This window comes from Chaetura pelagica, unplaced genomic scaffold, assembly GCF_000747805.2.
Source record: "Chaetura pelagica isolate M959 unplaced genomic scaffold, ChaPel_1.0 scaffold105, whole genome shotgun sequence".
Classification (NCBI taxonomy): Eukaryota; Metazoa; Chordata; class Aves; order Apodiformes; family Apodidae; genus Chaetura; species Chaetura pelagica.
Window position 1 is genome coordinate 2,867,244 of NW_009953393.1, and position 21,534 is coordinate 2,888,777.

Consider the following 21,534-nt stretch of genomic DNA (forward strand, 5'->3'; position numbering starts at 1 on the left):
ACAGGAGAGCTGAAGAGTCTCATCATGTCATAAGATGTTAAATAAGGTGCCCAGAGACATAGACCTCAATCCTACAAGCTGCCCTGTGGGAGTAGACCCTTAAAATCATGCCACAGGAGTCTGCCCATGCAAATCAGTACCTTAAGCCATGCAAATCCCTTGTATTCATGGTGCTTGACACCTGTTTTCTACTTTTAAAAGCATTGCTCCTTCATAACTCTAGTTTTGTACCTTACTGACTCTTTTAAATCCAGAAAACAATTATGTAGATATGTAGATGTGAATTATTTGAGGCAGTGAGATCAGTGAAATTCTCACTATTCTTAAAACTAAGCAAACATTCATTGTTTACAAAATACAAGCTTTGCAGTGCATGGTGTGAAAATCCAGCTCTAGGAAGCTAGAGGTCTGAATGTTTTTTTAGTTATGCTTCTCAAAAAGCACCAAATGTAGAAGATGCAACAGCCCGCTACTTAAAAAAAAATGCCCAAACCCAATATTTAGCTGAATACAAATGCTTTCTAAAATCTGTTTCTTTCTGAAATCTGTCGATTTCTGTCTCCAAGATTAGAAAGCAAACAAAAAAACCCATTGCCTGGTAATATATAAATTATTACTGTTTTGCATACAGCAGATGGCAGCTATCTAGGGGAATGGAAGACTGTGTGTATACAGCTTCATCACAGCAGTACTCATCTAGCAGCTGTTGCTCCTTCACACTTTTCACCAAATTTCAATTGTTTTAGCCAACAAATGGATGATATTAAGAAATAATCATTCAAATTGATAGTTCTGCTAAAAACAAAGTCAGTTGAACAAAACCTATCAGGATAGCTAGTGCAATATTATTTTCTTAAATTTACTTACAAATTTGAAATGCTTACTTGTATATATGTGAATGTATATATTTATCATGCATATATATATGTATATATATATAAACATAAACATAAATACCTGCATGCTCAACAAATAGCAAACATTTCTGTTGTGGTAACAGTTTTATGATGCTGATTAACATGAAAGCAATCTGAATGGTTGCTACTGCCTATCTAGCAAATTTATTCCTTTTCAGATACATATTCTCACCGTTATCTAACTGAAAAGGTTAGGTTTTCTTCCCTATAAATGTGGTGTAGATTTTTCTTTCAACTTTTCATTTCTAGTAAGTGAACTAAATAAGAGTAGATTATAAAAAGAAGCAGAATATATATTACAGAATATACATTACATTCTAATTTCCTGTATCAGAATTGACCATTAAATATATTAATAACCTCAAGCTAACATAATTCTTTGGGTCATCTGTTTTATTGCTAATTTATTAATACTCATGTCTGAAGCCACCTAGAGCCTAAGCTCTGAATCAAGTCACACACACAAATTTTCTCCAGCAGCGAAAGATGGAAAAAATACCATTTCTTGTGAGCTCACAGCAGTTTTTAGAATGAAATGGCAGTAGACACCTACCTCCCTGAGGACAGGATCAGTGATACTGTCCAAGTTCACAGAGCCTTCATATGTTAGGTAGTGGAAAACATTGAGTGCACGCACTGCTTCTGGTCCTCGTTGCTTGTAGCCAAATATAAGGTCAATCCACTGATGAAGTTGACATGATACAAACTCACTTTCCAGGGCCTGCAAGTGAAATTCAGAGTTAGGAAGCAAATTCCATTTTGCATTTTCATGCTTATATTATATCCTACCTTCTCCTCTTAACTGGGGAAAATTAATGGGTGTCGTTCCATTACTTGTCCAGGTTTATTCAATATATTTGAAATCCTTCAAACAGAAATATTTAATCTATTATAGAATAAGAGAGAAACTAAAAATATGTTATTCTTTCATTCAGCTTTATATCAAGATAATTTTCTCCTCAACTACTTGGTTTCTCCTAGCTGAGAAGGGTTTAATTATTAATTTTGGGTTTGCCAAATAAGTTAGGGTATTTGTCAGAAAAAAATGATGAAAAGGGGAAAACAATTTCAGAAACCCAATCTTCCAATTAATTTTCCAACTAACTCTAATTTCCAGCTAATTCTAATTCCAACAAATCCTAATTTCCTAAGTGGAAACTTGAGGATTAAAAAGCTGTATTGACAAAATGAGGTTCTGAACTCAATGTGTGAGTTGTGACAGATTTATCAAAGGAGAAAAACATTTTTCACAGTAGTTTTTGACATTATGTTGGTTCACCAGAGAAAACACAGGGCCTGATGACCTAGTTAAAAATGGCTTCAAGGATTGCTATTCCTTTGCTTAGCATATGGAAAGAGATTAATTCTAGATGGTGGAAATTATGACAGTATTACTGTTGAGCCTGAGCCAACCAATATGTATTTATCAGACGGGATTGGCATCCTTACCTGATACTACTGTACAAAGTAGAGCTTTTTAAAGCTGAAGGCATTACATGATATCTTCTTAGCCCTCTTGTCTTACCAGACTACCTGTCTTAGTTTCCCAAGAGTCCACACCTGAATACACAACCTATGTCAATGCTTGGTCACCCTTACACTAAAAAAAAATATGTTTTCTGATGGTCAAAGAGAACCTCCTGTTCTTCAGTCTGTGCCTATTGCCTCTAGTTCTTTCATTGGGCACCTCTAAAAGTGTCCAGTTCACTCACAAACGAAAAAATTACAGCCTTAATACAAGTTATTATGTCAAGGTTACCACTACTCACTGCTTACAGGCAGAGCTCACAGCAACTCTCTATATTGCATTACCCAATATATTGCATTCTCAAAGACAGTGGGGTTTTTTCCCCTTTAAGAAATCCTAATTTATCCATTGCTTCTAGCACAGTGCCACTATTTAGCAGAGACACATTTCAGCTATGTTAGATTTCATGTTTGCCCCAGGAAGTTCAAATTTTACAGGTGAATAAACTTTGGAATAAAATTGTTTTCATTTTATACCTTTACATTAAAAGGAATCTGTTTAATAAATAATCACTGGATGTTGTAGCACTGTGCCATGCACTGCCCAGCAGCAGCAGCAGCACCCTGCTCTCCATCCCACACACAGCAATAGCTACAAATGGGGCAACCATGTGGGTCTGGCTCCATGGGTAAGCACCCCATTGTTCCTCAGACATTCTCCCTCCTCGTGGAAGAGGAACTGTCTTTGCTGGGGTGAAAAACTGAACCATTTTCTGCCAAAAACAGTGACTGTTATTTCTGAAGAAAATGAATGGTAAGGCTCAGGCATAATAGCTAATGTGTAGCTCAGTTTTCCAGGGATTAAGTCCAGCATAATAGAAGAAGCTATAAGGAAATGTTGCAGAGAACCACATAAATAAAAATTAAAATAAATAAATAAATTAGAGGCCATCATATGCAAATTGCAAGTAATATAATTTAAATAGCATTAAGTTGCATGTTGCCTAATAAATACTTAAGAAATGCCAAATCCTTAATTATATTGTATTGTGTGCATGCAACATAATATAGCCATCAGTTACATCATTCCATAAAATCTTTTTCATAGGACTTTTACCTCATTTAGCATGCAGGACGTTATCATGCAAGGATAAAATTAAGTAATCCATAGCAACCATAAATAAAGCATTTCCTAACTTTTAAATGCTCAATCTTTAATGTTCCTTTGTATGCAATAAAACTTAAAATGGAATTTAAAGCTTATTGTCTTTCCAGCATCCATCTTTGACCAACTTACAGGAAGCAGCCTAACTGTTCTCTTTCTCATCCAAACTCTGCATGTTTCTTATGTGTCTGTATCTATTATTTAGGTATTAAAATGTTTTTACCCTGCCAAAAAATGTTAGACATTTGCTTTGGTCAAAAAAAGGCACTGTTTTTTCTAGAATACAGAAAGCATTTCAGGAAAATGGCAAAACTTTTGGCTATTTGAAGGTAGAACAGTAAATTTGAAAAACAAAATGCTTGGGTCAAATGAGCATATTTCACCCATTATCTCTTCAAACATCCGCTCCTCTGTGTTAGGAAAGTTTAATGCCTATGTTATGTTTCCCTGAGGCAGTTTCTACTTGCATGACCAGCCCTTACTCAGCAGCTTGTCATTCCAGAGAAGAGCTTACTGACCCTGGCAGGTTTGGAGAACTTTATGGATGAACAGTTCTTTAATAACTTAGTAAATAAATGAGCTACTTTTTAACAGAATCATGTCATGTCTTTCGTCTCCAATTCTTTAAGCAGATTTATTGTACTATGTTTATAGGTCGAATGGTTCTTCAAAGGTCTGTATGCTGAAATGCAACACAAGATTAGGGGAAATTTTTAAGGAGTGAATTTAATTATTTTGAACTATAAATTTAAGAACTTCATAGAAATTTGGAAGTTGGAAGAATTGCTGTCAAGGTTGTGAGGATGTTGGTGGTAGCAAGGGGACTAACAGCACCGTGCCTGCCAAGCACTGTGTATTGGAAGACCAGTGTGGTGAGGAGATTTGTGGCGGAGACCAGAGTAGAAGGCACAGAGAAGAACCAGAGCTGTGAAGGAGAGTGGCTCTGCATGGGCCTTAACACCTCACAGCCTCCAGCAGCAGGTTGTGATGGGTGTTGAGGGATGCCCACGTCCTCCCCATCGGGGTGTCATGTGATGTATGACACTGGGCATGGACAATAGACAAGGAGCACTCAAGAATGGGTCACCAAAAGGCTGCAAAGTCCTATTTGGCCCTTGGTGGGGACAAGGCTTCTGATCTGTGCTTATCACCCGCATACATCTTAGTCAGGAGAATACTTCTGATGTCAGGTCTGGCCTGGTTTGCTGGTGTTTCTTCCAAGTACTTCCACAACACTACTCACATGATACTTGCAGAATCCTCTCCCTAATATGCTCTAATGTACAGGCTGCTCCCCCTCCATCTATGTGCTTCCTGAAAAACTTATGAGTTGGTCACTTTCAACAATACAACATTTGGTTTCTCCTGAGTATGCAATGCCCAGTAGAGAATAGGGTGAAGGAATTTTCTGCATTAAAAATAATTTGTAGGTACAGTTGAAACAACATATAGAAAAGGATGTAATATTTATGTATTATTTATGGCTTTTAAGGATTCTTAACTGTTTAACAGAAACAATCTAATAGCCATCTTGATTTCTATCATGATTAAAATATACAGTTATATTCAGGCTCTCTCAAACTAAACTTGCTTGAACCACTGTTACTGGGACTTAATTTTTAAATAGGAACATTCCAGTCAGTACATTTTCATGGGTTTTGTTCTGAGGAAGGAGTGTCTTATGTTACTGTTCTCAATTGAGTGACTTTTATTGCTAAAAGCTAAACCATAAATGTTATATTTAGTAGTAGAAAGAGAAATATTTTTAAGTAAAGGTATTGTGGGTTTTATTTTTTTGCAGGCAAATAACCTGCACACATTTCATAGGCTGAAAAATCTGACTGGTAGCTGTTGTAAAACATAAATAGGTATTAGTAACTTTATGTTTACATATAACTTAAATAAAGTTACTCTTAGCCAAGTTACTTCTTAGTGGGAGCAAGCACTATAGCTCTTCTCAGACCTTTGTACAGTATGAACGCTGCACTTCTCCCTCCATTCATCCTAAGTTGATGTTAGAATTATTTTTACAGAGATTCCAGTAGTTGGCATTGGTTTTATTTTAATGTACACTATGTGCTGTATAAAGCATCAGGCATTCTGGATTTATAAAATATGCTATTCCACCCTCTTTCTAATACTATGTTTTGTGTTACCTGGGTATTTTGTGTTACCAAAGAAGAAAGCTCTGATGCTGCTCCTCTTCAGGACCACAGCTGCAATGCCCCTCCTGTTTCTGCAGTTTCCCTCTTCTCCATAGCTATATGTTGTCTGTCTCTCCAAGAACTCTTACCACACTGTTTTGCTACTAACCCTATTCAGTATATTTAAAAATATTTTCTTCAAACTGCTCTGAGACACTGGTTTTGTGGATCTGCTCAATAACAGATATTTGGCTGTGTCAGCCTTTGAGTTGGGTTTTTCTTCTCTCGCCTTACATCCGCACTTGTCTGCACCACTGAATGTACAGATTCTCTACAGTTAGTATTTCTCTGTCTCCTTTGCCATTTCTTGTGCGGCTATCATAGTAAACTCTGTGACTCTTGCCATAAGAGGAAACTGGCAATACTGATATCTGAAATTAGCCTTGTTTGTTTAAACAAAGTAAGATTTCAATGAAAGTGAAGCAGAAGTGCATGCTACAGATTTGGGTTATTGAGAGATGTCTGCACAGAAAGTGATCCTTTATGTTAGAGTCTTCAAGATGCAAATACAAGTCTTCAGCAATACAGAAAATTTTTAAAAAGAGAATCACTGCCATTTCCAAACTAGATTTAAAACCCTGTTAGCTGAATGAGTTTTAATTGCATTGAGAATAAGCCCTGGTAATACACAAAATAAAATTAAAGCTACTACTGAGGAAATAATATCAAAGCTTATCTACTGCTTATCTGGTACGAAAGGAACATCAGCTGCTGCTGCTGAATGGTGGGGAGAAACAATAAATCTTCCAGATCCTCATAGCACAGAGATTTCATAATAGATGTTTCTAATGACTATTCAAGAAGCTTTTTAATTATGAAATACTATGCATGCTTCTGAATAGCCAAAGAATTGTACAAAAATGCAACTGGCAGCAAAAGAATGCAAATAAATCATTTCAAGGACAGAAAGAAAATTCTATCTTAGCAACAGTTATGTAATAGGAATACAATATGTATAACAAAAACAGGACACCATTTAGGGCCTAAAATATAATTTACAGTGAATGCACTTTACACAACACTGTAATTTGTAATTTAATATGTGCATAAGCCATAATGAAAATATAATTATAATTAACTTTGAATTACACACAATCTTGAATCTTTTGTTTCAAAACTAAAGAACACTTTTTATAAAAGCTCCGCTTCAGTGTTTTACATGGTGTTCCCTGCCTTGATTTAACAACTGACTGAATCTGTTCTATTTCTGGCTCTCATGACTGCTCTAAGTCTGTGGGGATTGAGGGGCTGAGTAGGACTACAGATGCACATCTGTGGAAGGTTTTATGCGTGGGGTTTTTTTTCCTGGTAAACTGGGAGATTATGATTGATGAGCCCAGAATTAGGGTAATGTTATCAGGGACACTTTCTGCCTCTGTCCTTTGTGCCATCGCCGAGGTCAGACCATAATCATGTTAGCATTGAACATAGTGCTTTATTAATGTTTCATGAGTAACTCCGTAGCGATCAGTCTAGCTTTGTGTGGATAAATAAAACTGCTACAACAATCCCTGATGTATACAACGAGTGCTTTAGAAGCTACTGCAATGGGTCTAAAATAAAACTTTACTAAATGTCTTTTTTACTCCTTATGAGTCTAATTTTCACAAGTTTAAAGGAATCTCTTTTGATGGAAACCCATTTCCAACTCCATTTCTCTTTAGTTACAAGTGTCTTAACTCAGCTAAACAATAAAATAAAACACCACCAAAAGCCTGCCTATGTTTTATAAATTTGCACAGAATTTTAGTGAAGCTTGTTAACCAATTGGTTAAATTATGATGATTCATGTCACTGTCTCTGATGTTTCGAGGCTCTTCTCTACTTGGCTTGGGAAGTCTCAGGATGAAATTAAATTCTTGCTGTTATTTAAAGAAAATGTTTACATTCATAAATGTGCAAATAGGCTGTATATAGGGATTTGTATTTACTTCCACATAAAATTACACACTTATATGCTTGCAGCACGCAAAAAATATGTATGAACAGAAGAAAAAATTGTCAGCTAGGGAAAAAAACCAAAATCCCAGTATATGTTACATGGTATCACACAGGAAGCTTCCCAGTGAAATTAAATGACTAGTTTTAATTTCATTAGGCAAGGGATGAGGGTAACACTTACTTGAAATACTCCTCAATTTTATGTGGCTTTCCTGTGGACATGCTCTCTACTTGCTTTTCTAAGTTGCTGTAGAAATTCCAGACTTGCACAAGCTTGCTGTGTTTTACAGGCCAGCACCACACCCAGACTATTTTTTTTTTCTGGAGATAGACTATTGTGTAACGGCCAAAGCCTGGCCTGGGGATGACCCAATGGAATAATACATCTACTGGCTGTAGCTCAAAACATGGACTCAGACATTGGGCTGGGAATGACAGACTTTCCAAACCCTTTATACTTGCTCCTTACTAGCCTAGTTTTAGTGATCAAGGAAAGGGCATACTGGCAGTTGCTTTATGTGCTAATAAACCCCACGTGAAGAAGTTTTCTCTGAAAAATTAGGAAACATTTTATCTTTCAAAATATAGTTCCACTGCCTCGTACTACACGTACTATCTGCATTTTCATGAAAGGCATTATCTTGCTTTAGCTAGTTGCTACTTTATAATAAGCTTTATGAAAAAATAATGCATATATCATGTTCTGCAGACATCCCAAAGTTATTCACTTGGTTTCTATCTTCTGAACTTCATCCAAATGTGAATATTTCTTCTGTCATCTGGTTGCTCAGAAGTAAATCCAATATTCCAGGTGCAGTCTCAAAAGAAGCACAGACAGGCACAACTGTTTACATCCTCTGTGATGCAATGACTCCCAATAGATGGCATTGAAATACTCTTATTTCTGGTGAATATAGAATTAGAGAGTTTTATCTAATCTAATTGCTGCTTATTGTCAACCTTCTCTTGCTTCTGCTTTATTTTTGGTACTATTTTTGTTTCCGGACTTCTGCTTCCTATTGAAATCTTTAATTGTTTCCTCCTGAGGTGATTTTCAGTGTAATTTCTGCCCCTAATTCAAATAAATCTATTTTTCTTTCTTCTGTTTTCTAGGCAATTCCCAACTTTATTAAAATTTTTGAACTCCATCAGACTGCTTACTTTAAGATAGTCTGCATCTGTGTAGAACTGAATTTAAACTACTGATCACACTCTTGCTAAAAGTAGATGCTGGACTGAGTAAAGGCCATGAAGAAAATGCCTCCAGGCAAAACTGTATCATAATAGCATGATGCTCACATAAGTGGGCACAAGAGTGGAAGACAGTATAGGAAGGGTATGATACCACATGAGATAATTTCTAATTTAAAAATCTGCAGAGCACTCCATAAGTTGAACTTTTTAGTTCTACTTGGCATCAGCTTGTTTGTTGCGTGGCAGGCTGAACATACTTACACTCCTATGGAATCAGTCACTATTGCTATTACAGCTTAATACTTTAAAAGTATGTCCAGCTCTTAACTACCAACTTTGATTGAAAACATGGTCCTGAACGGGTATAAACGCTATACTCTAAAGTCATGTAAGCAGTTGTTTTCTTCAATAGTCATAAATATCCCAGTACAAAACATTTCTGTAGAAAGCTTCTCTGCTGTTTTCTAAAAAGCAGAAATCGCACCAGAGAAATTAAATAAACTAAAACTAACACTTCTGGAGAACTTTAATCATATAGTGCCTTTTATATTCCTATTAATCATTCCATCTTTGTGGAAAGGAAAGATGGAAAGACACAATTTAGGAACCAAGAAGGAACACTTGGCAGATTTGCCAAAAGGAGTCATCAATATGTACCTCCCATTACATTCCCCAATAGCTAGCAGCTTATTTATCCTTTTTCATCAACATATCTCACTTCAGTTCTTACAGATGTCACAAGTAAACACTTTGGTAAACTTCAGTGTGCTCGCTCTTTGGCCCAGTTCAGTTTTAGTCACAACCACAATCCAGAATCATTTGGTGAAGGGACATGGACAATCTGGACACATATGCTTGTGTCTGTGCATGTTCAGGCTGGTAATGGAGGGCAGCAATCTTTTAAATCCATCTCCTAGCCACCATGGTTATAAAAATTGTACTTGAGTTTATTGGCAGTGGTTGTGACAACATGTTTTTAGAAAGAATTTCACAATATATGCAGTTATGAGAAATCAGCCAAAAAAAAAAAAAGAAGGAAAATGTTATTCAGCTTCTTCCTGACAATAAAGAACTGCTCCTTGGAACACATTTCTCATGCTTTGTCTAGTGCATTTCCTATGTCTCAAGTAATGAGGTTGCCACCAGTTGCTTAGGAGATTGCAGTACATGTCAAACCATTTACTCTTGTAAATGGAGGCCACTTCTAAATGACATACATCATGGAGTAGGTTTGTTTCTATATTATCCTATTCTTTTGAATTTCATGCGGCTCTTTAAATATGAATTCCTGAAGGAGAATTTTCTTAAAAGAGAGAGTTCTTGAAATGCATTTTACAGAAGATCCATTTCCAGAACAGAACCATAAATTGAACTATGGATGGTTAAAACATCAGTATACACCTTGTTTTTTTCCTAAAAATAACCAGAAGCATACGTACATATTAAATATATAATTAATAAAATCATTATATACCACATTAAAGTAAAAAATATACAACATAGACAAATGTTTTTCATGCTTAAATGCTGTGGACCTGTGCTGAATTACATCACAGCAGCTCTTTTCAAAATTTCTTCAGACTGCCGTTGTTGGCTTTTATTCACATTTCTACACTTCCATCTTTGATGAGTAGGAATTGCATAGATCCAGTCAAGTAAGAAGTATAATGTATCTTGCAAGATACCAGCTTTATATTAACCTTAGAGATTTTCATGTAGAAGGTGATGAGGAGGAACAGACTTAAATTTTTCAGGTTATCCTGTATTGTCCAGCTAATGCCAATCTGATGCTTTCTCATGAGAAAGTAAGTAACTGAATTTAATTTTCCATTATTAGGAAGGAAAATTTATTCTGAAGTGAAGGGTTATGTCAAGCAAGACAGAATGCAAATTCTCCTTCACTTCTAATTTAATTTTCATAAATCTAGTTCTGAAGAGATGAAAACCAGCATTAGGTTGGATTGTTACATCACAGAACTCCTTACTTAGGCTACACTCGAGTGCAACTTACCATCCTGTTGATACGGACAAAGTCTTCAGGCTTCTTGGCCCATGGGGGGAGATCAACATCATTCACAACAACCTCATCCTCTCTGATCCCTAGATTATAGCCATTACTGTTGACAAACATCTCTGGTAGGTAGTAAAACTCTGGAATTAACTCCTACAAAGGAGAAAACACACAATTAGACTTTACGTTTATACAGAGATGCTAAATAGTACTGCTAGAATCAGGCTCTGTTGTAGCACACAGTAAAGCATTCCTGGTTTTGTTTATGTTTCTGTGCACTTAAGAAATTTTACAGTCTGTTTTCTTGCACTTAATGGTCACACATATTTTTCATAATGAAGTATTGAATCTTTGCTTTTCCCACACCTGTTTTTATGAAAAGCATAACTTTGGAAAAGCAGTGCTTATCAATAAAGGACACTTTTTCAGAAAAACAGGTACAAGAAACTGTATGCCAAGCCATCAATATTTCATGTATGCTTGATTTTTTAATCACTATTTAACTAAGCTACTTAGAAGTGGGGGAAAAGTTTCTGATATAACACTGTCTTGATTTTACTTTCTCTATGTTCCCTAACTGCATAGAAAAGGTGGTAATAGATTAGCTACACAAGGAAAAAAATTCAGGGTGAATGAATTTTTCTACTCTAAGAAAAATTCAAAAATAAATGGAGACAAAAATATCAGTACAACAGATATCCTTAAAACATAAATACATGATATTTACACTGTGAAAGATCAGTAACTGAGTAGTAGTTAAGATCATCTGCAGTTATTAATACATCATAGATAGGTCAGTGTGTGAAGTTTTCTCAGTTTTCAGAGTAGGTAAATAGAAACGCATTTTGACACAATAAATATCAGAATTTGTTGCTGTCTGTTATTTTAGCAGTAAGCATTGAACTGCAAACCAAAAAAAAAGGTTTAGTGCCCAGTATCTCTTTTCTAATATCCAGATATGGATTAAATTCACTAAATTACATTGTTAAAAGCATTATGGCATTCAGTTGTGTAACATGATCAAAACTGATGACACAGCACCTGAAACCTGAGTCTCTTTGTAGTCCTTTCAAAGGCTGCAGACACGTGAAGCGTAAAAAAAAACCACTGCAGACACAAACTTATCTAATTAAATCTGATCTGCAATTCCATAGAGAATAGAGCAGTTAAAGCATAGATAGTCCTTTCAAATTTATTTACAAAAAAACCCACAAACAAACAAAGGAGAATACTTGTGTTACAACTTTAATTTTGTTTAGGGAGGCCATTGACTTGCTTTTTTGCATAATTTTTAATATACTTCAAGCAGTCTGAATCCAGATCAGACTAAAATGCAATGCCAACCAATATCTAACCAGTGCAAAACACTAACCAAGACATGCCTGAGTTTTAACAGCTCATTATGAAATGAGCTGTAACTTCAAAATGCCAACAAAAATTTAAAATATTACTTGCAGTAAATCAAAGAGCAGCTAGAGAAAAGCCAAACTAAAAGCAATCCTGAATATCCTATAAGGTTAAAAGTAAAAAGATTATTTTACTGATAATCTTAAATTTTATTATATACCTCTAATTTACTCAGAATATTTCTAAAAACAAACTTCCTCCTTTCCCATACACAATATTCACTCTCAGGTTCCTGAGGAAGACCTTTGGTTTTCTCTGAAGGAGTCCAAAGAAGAATGAAAGATCCTTATAGCTGAAGAAAACCAGAGATTAATCTTTTTTGGGCTGAAAAAACTAATGATAACATGGGACTAAGAGCTGGCCACAACCCAAAATGTGCTACCATACAATTCACTGATAAACTAAAAGCACTTTCTTCAAGAAAGAAAAAAATTCCTAAGGACCTCAGAATGATTAAATATTATGTCAAAATTAAATTAAAAGACAATACTAAAATGAAATAGAATTTATTAAAGAAAAAAGTAAGCAAAGCCTTTTATAAAAGCCTTAAAACACATACCACTGTTTTTAATTATTACCATTTTTTATATAACATGGTGCTACACTAACCTGTATTGTTGAATAGCAAGTAAGTTTTTTATTCCATCAGATATGTTAACTCTTAAATTTCCTTTTCATTTTTAAATGTTCTGGTTGAATCTAATCGTGAACTTTTACATCTAACATTTCTGCAAGACTGGTGCTACCCAGCTAATGTTTAACTGAATTCTACTAACCTTCTGACTTCAGGGATATCTTGAAACAAGGGGATTTAATTTATGGAATATTTTACATAGTATTTCCATCTAGTAATTTTATCTTTGTTGCTATTTGCTTTCAAAGTAATTTAATGTTGCCTTGTCTGGTATAGCAGAAAACATAAATAGAAATAAATAAAAGCATGTGATTAACTTTCTTCATAAGATTTATTGCATTGTATATGTTTAGTTTGACCTGTCTTATTCCTGTGCTCTGGAAACTAACCAGTGTCAGACTTCTAAATCCTCTTCAAATAACACTCTCTCTAGAACCCTAATCATTTCAGTTACACATCTCCTGGTATTATTTTTTTTTAGTCAAAGTAATGAAATTTAACATAGCATTAAAAAAAAAAAATCCACTGTGTTGTAGTTTCAGCATTCTCTTAGATGATATTTTTTTTGTGCAGTCTACAATTTGGTTTGCTTATTTGTATACTATGTGACATTAACTGAACCTTTTCTTGAGATATGAACAACGCCACATGTCATGTTTCCCAGATACTTACATATTTCCCATACTTTGCAAAAACTGTTAAGTTTTTTTTGGTAGCATTTGATATTCCACTTGAAATTTTGCCATCTCTGCTTCTGACCACACTAAGAAACCACAAGACAAAAACAGCCCAGATACATCCATCCTCTTCTCATTTCTAGAGAATGAATGAATATATACTAAAACACAGCCTCATTGTGAAAACATCTGGCACCTCCTAAGCATGAACTTGCTAACACTTGGAAAAATCTTCAAAATATGTATTTAGCTACTTAGAAGCATAGAAAATCTATGCTGAAACTACTCCAGAGAAGTGTGATAGAAAGGTTTGGTTTTTATGTGTTCACTGTTTATTCTGCTGTGAATAAACAAAGAAGCTGTCTCTTCTACCTCATGCCAATGGCAGACACTGGGTGAGGATGGGAAGGCAAATATCCCCTTCCCCAGGGTCCCTGAGCACCCTTCGCTAGAAGTACAAGCTGGGAGAAGCAGAGAGAGGAAGGATTAGCAAGGACAGAGCAGGCAGTAAGGATGGAGCCTGGGATGTTGCTGGGAAAAGGAAGGAGCAGACAGGAGTGAACATCAGCAGAGATGGCAAAATGACAACTGAAGCCCAGAGAGAATTGCTTTAACCAAGAAGGCACTGGAAGCTGCAATAATGAAAACAAGAATGAAGAAAAGGGTAACACTAGCAAAAGCTAAACTTACTTTCAAAACCTATTTATATTTTTCTCAGCCAGAGTTTGCATTTTCTTTGTTTTCATAAAGTGCTTTGTGCCAGTTCATATTCTAATAAAGATTATGACTAAAGGGATTACTGTTTTTGGGTCACATCTGGAGAGGTGACCTTGCCCATTCCTCTGTTCCAGAAGAGGTCCAGCTATACCATCTCTCCTGCCAGATATCTGACTACCCTGTTGTCCTAGAATTGGAATGAGAGCAACTCCGCAAACCTCCCATCAACTGATTTCAGTGTTCTTCATCCTGGGGAAGTTTTACTTAACTCTTGGCCTGAACCTTTTGTCACACAATCTAAGCCCATTTCTCCTTGTCCTAGCTCTCAGTCTCAGACACAGAGAACTAATTACTTTTTTCCTTTTGCATAGTTTGCTACATGTTGGAAAGCATTATCCTACAAGCTTTACAGCTGTTCCATTCCTTGAAGTCCAAATGAAGGAGAATAATTTTACCTTCTGCATTGCTACATTGCTTAAGTTGTAGTAACAGACGTCTAAAATATTCCTTTAATCTCCCCAAATTAACCAGTAGAATTAAACTAAACAGTACATAACTTAATTATTCCTATATATACTTTGGCCTTTTATATATTTTGTCACATGTTTATCACACAGAAGCCAAAATAAATGTTTTTATCAGCCTCTCTGGTCTTCAGGTTAGAGATTAAGATTGCATACTTTTCTGACAGGATCTGCAATTTTTCATTCATTTTTCTGTACAGTGTACTTTGCCATACAACATTGCTTCTTCAGCTTCATACTTTAGAAATGTATTGTTAAATTCACCCTGAAATCAGGGACAAGGAGACTCAGAAATTAGCAGGGGAAAAATGTATCTCAGGGATAGTATTTACACCACGGGATGACACAGATGATTGCCTGTCTCCCAGTCTGCTTTCCACTTGACAGACAGAATAATTGACAAGTGGTTCCTTAAAATACCTATTGCACATTCAGTGGCACTAGTGATATAAGGTCAATACAAAGCCAGGTCTATGCAAAGGAATGCTTGTTTGAAGCTCCCATGGTTTTGAGAATTTTTTGTTTAAATTTACAAATGTTCAGGAATGACAGATCTCAAAATATTTTCTTCCTACATTGCAAACGTTCAGTCAGTGTAAATCAAGACATGAAGGAAAACATCAAAAGTAACAACATAAAAAAGCTTCCCCAGAAGGTACATCAGTTTGGAGACATACAATGAGGAAGACCAATATTTTTTTTAAGTCTGTTATTTTTATAATATTCACAGACCATTTAAGCCTTTAAGATTCATGTTATTACATACCATTCAGCTGATATATAATTTCGTATTAACTGATACAATTCAGTAAATTTTATTGGTTTCTTTGCTCTTGCCAAAACATATCAAAGGTTCTAAATAAATCTTTCCGACTACATAACTTGTCATGGGTAATTTCTTGCCACAATAAATATCCAGAGTTCAAAGAGTTAATAAAAATAGGGATTCTAGTGATCTAAATCTATTTGCAGTAATTTCTGTCTAGTTGTCCTTGCCATTTCACAAGCTGGTAACCTCCTCCGCTCCCTTTTCATTCACACTTCTAATAAGACAGGTTAGCTTTCTATCATTTAGTAGTCAGCTACCTTTCAAACTGCCCAAGAAGCCTGGCTCTTCCCAGATGAAGAACGATGCAGTAAAGCTACTGAGGGGTGTAAAAAAAGAAAGGCAGAAGGAATATTATCACAGACATTTTTTGTCTGTAAATGTGATCTCTAGTTTATTTTAATAGCTATACAAAAACCCCAAGGTATAGTTAACAATATTATATGCCTTGTGTCTTCATATAAGAAAACATCCCCAAATGCATTTTCTAATTTACAAGCCTGTGACAAACCCAAGCTGTTGAGAAATTAAACTTTAAAAATATGTCTTGGGGTGATAGAGGACTGCTATTAACACTATCATAACTGTACACCACTTGCATCAAATCTGACATTTCTGTTTAATATGTTTTGCTAAGGGTATACCATTTTATGGCCTCCCAATGAAATAAAATCCAACCCAGACGTTTTCACTTTTCTAATATAATTCACTTCAAAGTTCTAAAGCTGCTATTGCTTTTTCTTTCTTTTCCTCCCAAAAGGTTGATCCCCTGGCATCCATTAATTCCACAAGAGCCTAGTACTGGGTCAACGAGTCAGTCACGAGCACCTCCATTAACTGTGTTAATTCACAGTCAGGCACCTTAATGACATTTTGTCAGAGCTACCTTTCTAACTTCTAAACACACTATTCAAAAAGTAATATAACAAGCTTGAGAGGCATTAGGAAAGATTAGTGCCTGAACAGGAGGCTCTGGAGCAGTCAATGTTACCAAAAACTGGAGAAGGGGGGGAAATAGAAAGGAAAAAATGTGAAAGCTGACTGGCCAAGTTATGGTCATTTCCGGGTGACTTGCTTCCTCAAAGGTCACTCTGCGAATTTTCATTCTTCCTCCAGCTTGTACTGATTATCTCGAGAGAAGGTCGATATCGATAAAGGGAGACACAATAAAATAAACTCTTATCCAGGTTCTCTCTTGTGTCTTAACACTCTAACACAGCACATGCCATATTAATTCTGCTTCATTCACTGTGGGTGAACAGGCTTCTTAGAAAATGAAGCAAACCAGCCCAAATGTAAGGAACAAAATTGTCTCAGTAGACCTTTAATCACCCATTGAGCAATCATCTATCATATGCTATGTTTTTCAAAGGTGGTGCACCTTTTGCCACAATTCAAGATGTAGCAATTACGGCTTGTCTTTCAGCCTGATCAAACTCCTGCCACAGCCCCATTTTCATTAGCTCAGTGTGAAACAATTTAGGTCCAGAGGACACTACACATACACAGATGGAGAGAGGGAAGAGAGATGAGGGAGGGGGAAAGTAGAAAGGAAGAAACAGAGAGGGGGAATACCAGAGAGAACACACGTGTGTGAAAAAAAGGAGACTGACCCACAGAATTGCATCTTCCTAAAGAGACACACATTCTTTTGAAATGGCAGGTATTTATTTTTTAAATTTCATTGCAGAATTTCTTTAAAGTGGTTTGGATGTTTCCTTTAAAACTACACTGAGACTGCAAAACACTGTTGAAGGAAGTGTCTCCATTGCCTAAAAATCTCAATTTACTAGTTAAAACTGACCTGTTTCAGAAGTGACTAAAGTACTTCAGAATAAAGCACCTCATAGTCCTTTCTTTAAAAAAAGCTGAGGACAAAAAATCATAACACAGATTTTACTTTCCTAAAAAATTATTTTAAAGGATTTTTAAAAATTAGATCTTTTTAATAAGGAATTAAGGCAATGCATATTATTATTTAATACAGGACTTGAAAGCAAAAATTGTGGCCTTCTTACAATACACAGCATTTTAGAAATGTCAGATTAATTCATTACACATGCTGTTTTAAAATTATTTCATAGCCTGTGCCACAGTAATTAATGAATTAGTGAGATCAGAGATTAAATGTGCTTAAAGCAGCTCAGATGAATTTCAAATATAAGGAATACATGAATAATGAACACTTGCTATTCTTAACAGTTTTCAAAGTTTGCTACTTTGATGAATAGCCCATACTCCATGCTCCTGATATTTGCTATAAAGAGTTAAAAAATCTTTAGCGTAGGAAAACAATTTACAGCATGTGTATCCCATGGTAATCCATACTGCCAAAGACCCCAATTTATAACTGAGTGTGCAGCCAGAGGAGGCTGCACAAACATACAGAACACTTTGACAGAGAACAATGTATACATGCAACTTCCATACATCGTCTCTTTTGCACATTATCTACTTTCTCACAGAACTGCTAGATAAATATTCAAAGTTGCCAGACAGTTGACCATGAATTTTTTGATGTTTCACACTCACAACTGAAGGTCTTTTGTTGGCAAGACAGTTGTTGCTGTTCTTAGGAGAGCAGGCAAAATGAGTAGAGATTTTGAGGGGATTTCTCAGTGGTTCCCCAAACCTCACTGTTTTTCCAGTTCCTGAAAACTTGATTAAAATTCTGAAAAAGCCTCTAAGGAATTTCAAGTGGTACCACAACTAATCTGAAAAAATGGGGTATCTGTAGTATTAATAATAGTTCAGTTTCCCATCCTTCTGCAGAATGGACTCTGAAGCCTCAGGGAAAAGTTGGCCCTGACATCATGGCATTGAGAAATGCAGTTCATTAAGATCTTAAGCAACAAACAGCAACAATTAGCTGCTATACTCATTCTTGATTTATCTCTAAGAGACACAGACTATACAAATGGAAAGGGCTTAAAGGGTCAACTAGCGCATCCTCTTGCAATTTCATTATTGTCCCTGATGCTTTGCCAGTCTACACTTCTAAAAAGCTCAAGAAATAAGGGTTTTGCTACTTCCCCTTGTGAGGATATTAAAATTCAGAGAATACTGAATTTCACTTTACGTTTTCATACTCTGCTGGTTAAGTAAGCATTTTTCAAGTCTGATTCTTTCCTTGGAGGTTTACCTTTTTGTTCCCTTACAAGCAATTATTTTCCCTTTCATCTGTGCATATTTCATAGCATTTATGTTACCATCTCTTAACTTTCTAGAAATTAATTGCCCCACACACGCACACATTTCTCTTCCTCTACCCAACTCTCTAAACCCATTTGCTGGTCTTCTTCTGGCTCACTTCAGTTTGGGTATATAGAATCATAGAATCATTTTGGTTGGAAAAGACTTAAGACCATCAAGTGCAACTGTTAACTTAGCACTGCCAAGTCTACCACGAAATCATACTTCCACTAGCTTGTTCCCAGCAAAGAAAGCACTAAAAAGTTGCTTTATCCAATATGAATACAAATTTAAAATTGAAAGAAGAAAAAAAAAAGCAACTTGTGTTCCCCGAGAATGTAAGAACTCTGAAACAAATGAATAGCTATTCAGATTATTTCAGGTGGAATTTAGGTGCCATGAGATATTTTAATTGTCATAATGCTAAGGATATGGATTTGGTCTCACTATAAGCTTTCTGTCATCCTGTTGATCTTCTAGTTTTTGTGCTAAACTGAACAAAAATCAGCAATGTAGTGACACATATTGTTTAGGCTACTGAAGCGTACTCCATTAGACATTGCAGTACTGACTTTGTATCAATATATAACTAAATAATTTAATGCTGAAATATGTTGAATGCTGGTAATAAATATTTGAAAAAAAATATCACATTTCTACTTTCCTTTTTACTTTTTTAATTTAGTTTAGTTATGAAGTCTTTTCTTTTTGCTCTATGAAGTTTTTTCTTTTTTGTTTTTATGAAACTTTTTGGGGGTGGTTTTTTTTTTTTTGCTTTGGCATCCTTTAAAGCTTTCAAATCTGCTTTTGTTTATCTATTTTTATCTTAAGCCGAATCAAGTCATAATAAATCACTTCAGGGTTAATTTATAAGCTCATCTTCCCTGTATCTTCATTAATTAACAAAAACATATTTTAAACAGCACCTTTAATCCCTAAAGTATCCCTGAACAGGCAGGTTAGATTTCTCCAGATTATCTGGAGAAAACATGTATTGGCTAACATACCTCATCTGTGCCTCCCATATTAGATTTTCTGTAATGACTTAGTTACAAGTCGTATTTCTCTTTCTAATGGCATAATAGAACTGTATATATACCTAAATCTGGCTCTGAGGCTCTACAGCAGGCTCCCAAATGTATTGTAGAATACATCATTTTACAGTCTTTCCCCAGTGCCACTCTGACCCTTAACTGTTACTATTTTATCCAAGTTAGGCCAAAGTCCCATCTTTAAACTCAATGACATTGAAGTACCGAGTTACCCCAAATCTTCACCTTTTGCCTTCCTTTCCTGAAGGTATCTGGATTTGAGTATCTTTTTAATACTTGTTTTATTTTAATAACTTGGGTATTTTTAATGCAAATACATTTTGTAATGCCACTGCTAACCCTCTGTAATTCCCACATCCTTGAAAGAGTTGGCAGCAGAAGTTTAAATTACCCCACTTGGTTCACAAAACTCATGGTATTTTCATACAAATATTTCAGTGTTTTTTGGGGTTTGTTTGTTTGTTTGTTTTTTCCTGATAACTGATTCTGTTGCTAGTTTAGGAACAATCTTGTTGCTAATTGTATATCCTAGATGAATACCATCCCTCCATCTGTCCACAGATCTTCCTTTATATCTGCCTTCATGTATTTAACTGCCCTCCTCCTGCGTACTGAAGCCAGACAAGATTACAGTCACTTCCAACTGTCTTCCCTTATTCAGCCTCACTCCTAGGAGGTATTTTCCTAGATATTCTGGTGGAATTGCAGAAAAAACTAGGTTTCATTGAAAGGAAAAAATCAAAATGTCAGGACTTCGAATTTGAAGAAATGACTGCATTTCAAATATAGTAGATATTAACTTGAATTCCTTCCAAAAAGTTCCGCAATCTTCTTACAAAGGCAACAGTGATAGTTCTTAAAATACTATTGATCTCCAGAGGAGCATAATTAAAAATTAAATAGGTTGCATTTTATTTTAATTTATTTTCTTTAAAAAGCAGTTTCTCCCTAATGTTAAGATGGCAATACAACTTAGAATTCATTACTCTAACTAGAAATTAAATAATAACAACATGTTTTGTCCACATACACTTCTGAGACTTCTGGCATATTTATCTAAATGGGAGCTTTGGAATAAAAAGAAAACAGCAAATTTACATCTTCTTTTGTCAAGTAAAATAAAAAATAGAATTGCAGTGTGACCTTGACTTCAGCATTCCCTTGTATGAGTGGCAGTATCAAAACACAAGGGAGATCCAGTCACTTTAAATTTTTTTTTTTTTTAAAGTGCAATTAATGGTGTACTGTAGCCTTTACCTACCTTATTAGTAGAAAACAAGAATCAAGAAATGTTATATTATTCAAAATATTAGATTCTGTTTTCTTTCTGATAAGGCCCCATGAAACGAACAATAACCCTTTGTATTTAACAATAGGTGAGGAATAACAACAGTAAAATCAACCTGCTCTCCAGCTGTTTCTGTATATCGTGTAGAAGTTGTTTTAATCTAATATGTATTGTTGCATAATATCCCCAGGCACAGTCAAGTAAAAGCTAAAGCTGTACAGAAAAGCCAACATTTTAAATGGGTCTTGTCATTAATGCTTTATTAATTGCCCCAGGCAATGCAAACCGAGAGCTAGGCAAGCTATAACAATATGACAC

The 21,534-nt window shown here is 35.4% G+C and overlaps 1 protein-coding gene across 1 annotated transcript in view; it reads right to left on the minus strand.

Annotated features, from left to right (window-relative positions):
* The window catches only part of NBEA (neurobeachin), a 516,495-nt gene that overhangs the window by 46,601 nt on the left and 448,360 nt on the right, over positions 1 to 21,534 (minus strand). Inside the window, exons 53-54 of the mRNA XM_009998372.1 lie at positions 10,900 to 11,052; positions 1,471 to 1,638 (exon numbers count right to left, since the gene is read on the minus strand). Of these exons, the coding sequence (XP_009996674.1) occupies positions 1,471 to 1,638; positions 10,900 to 11,052 (321 nt within the window). The remainder of the gene's footprint in view (positions 1 to 1,470; positions 1,639 to 10,899; positions 11,053 to 21,534) is intronic.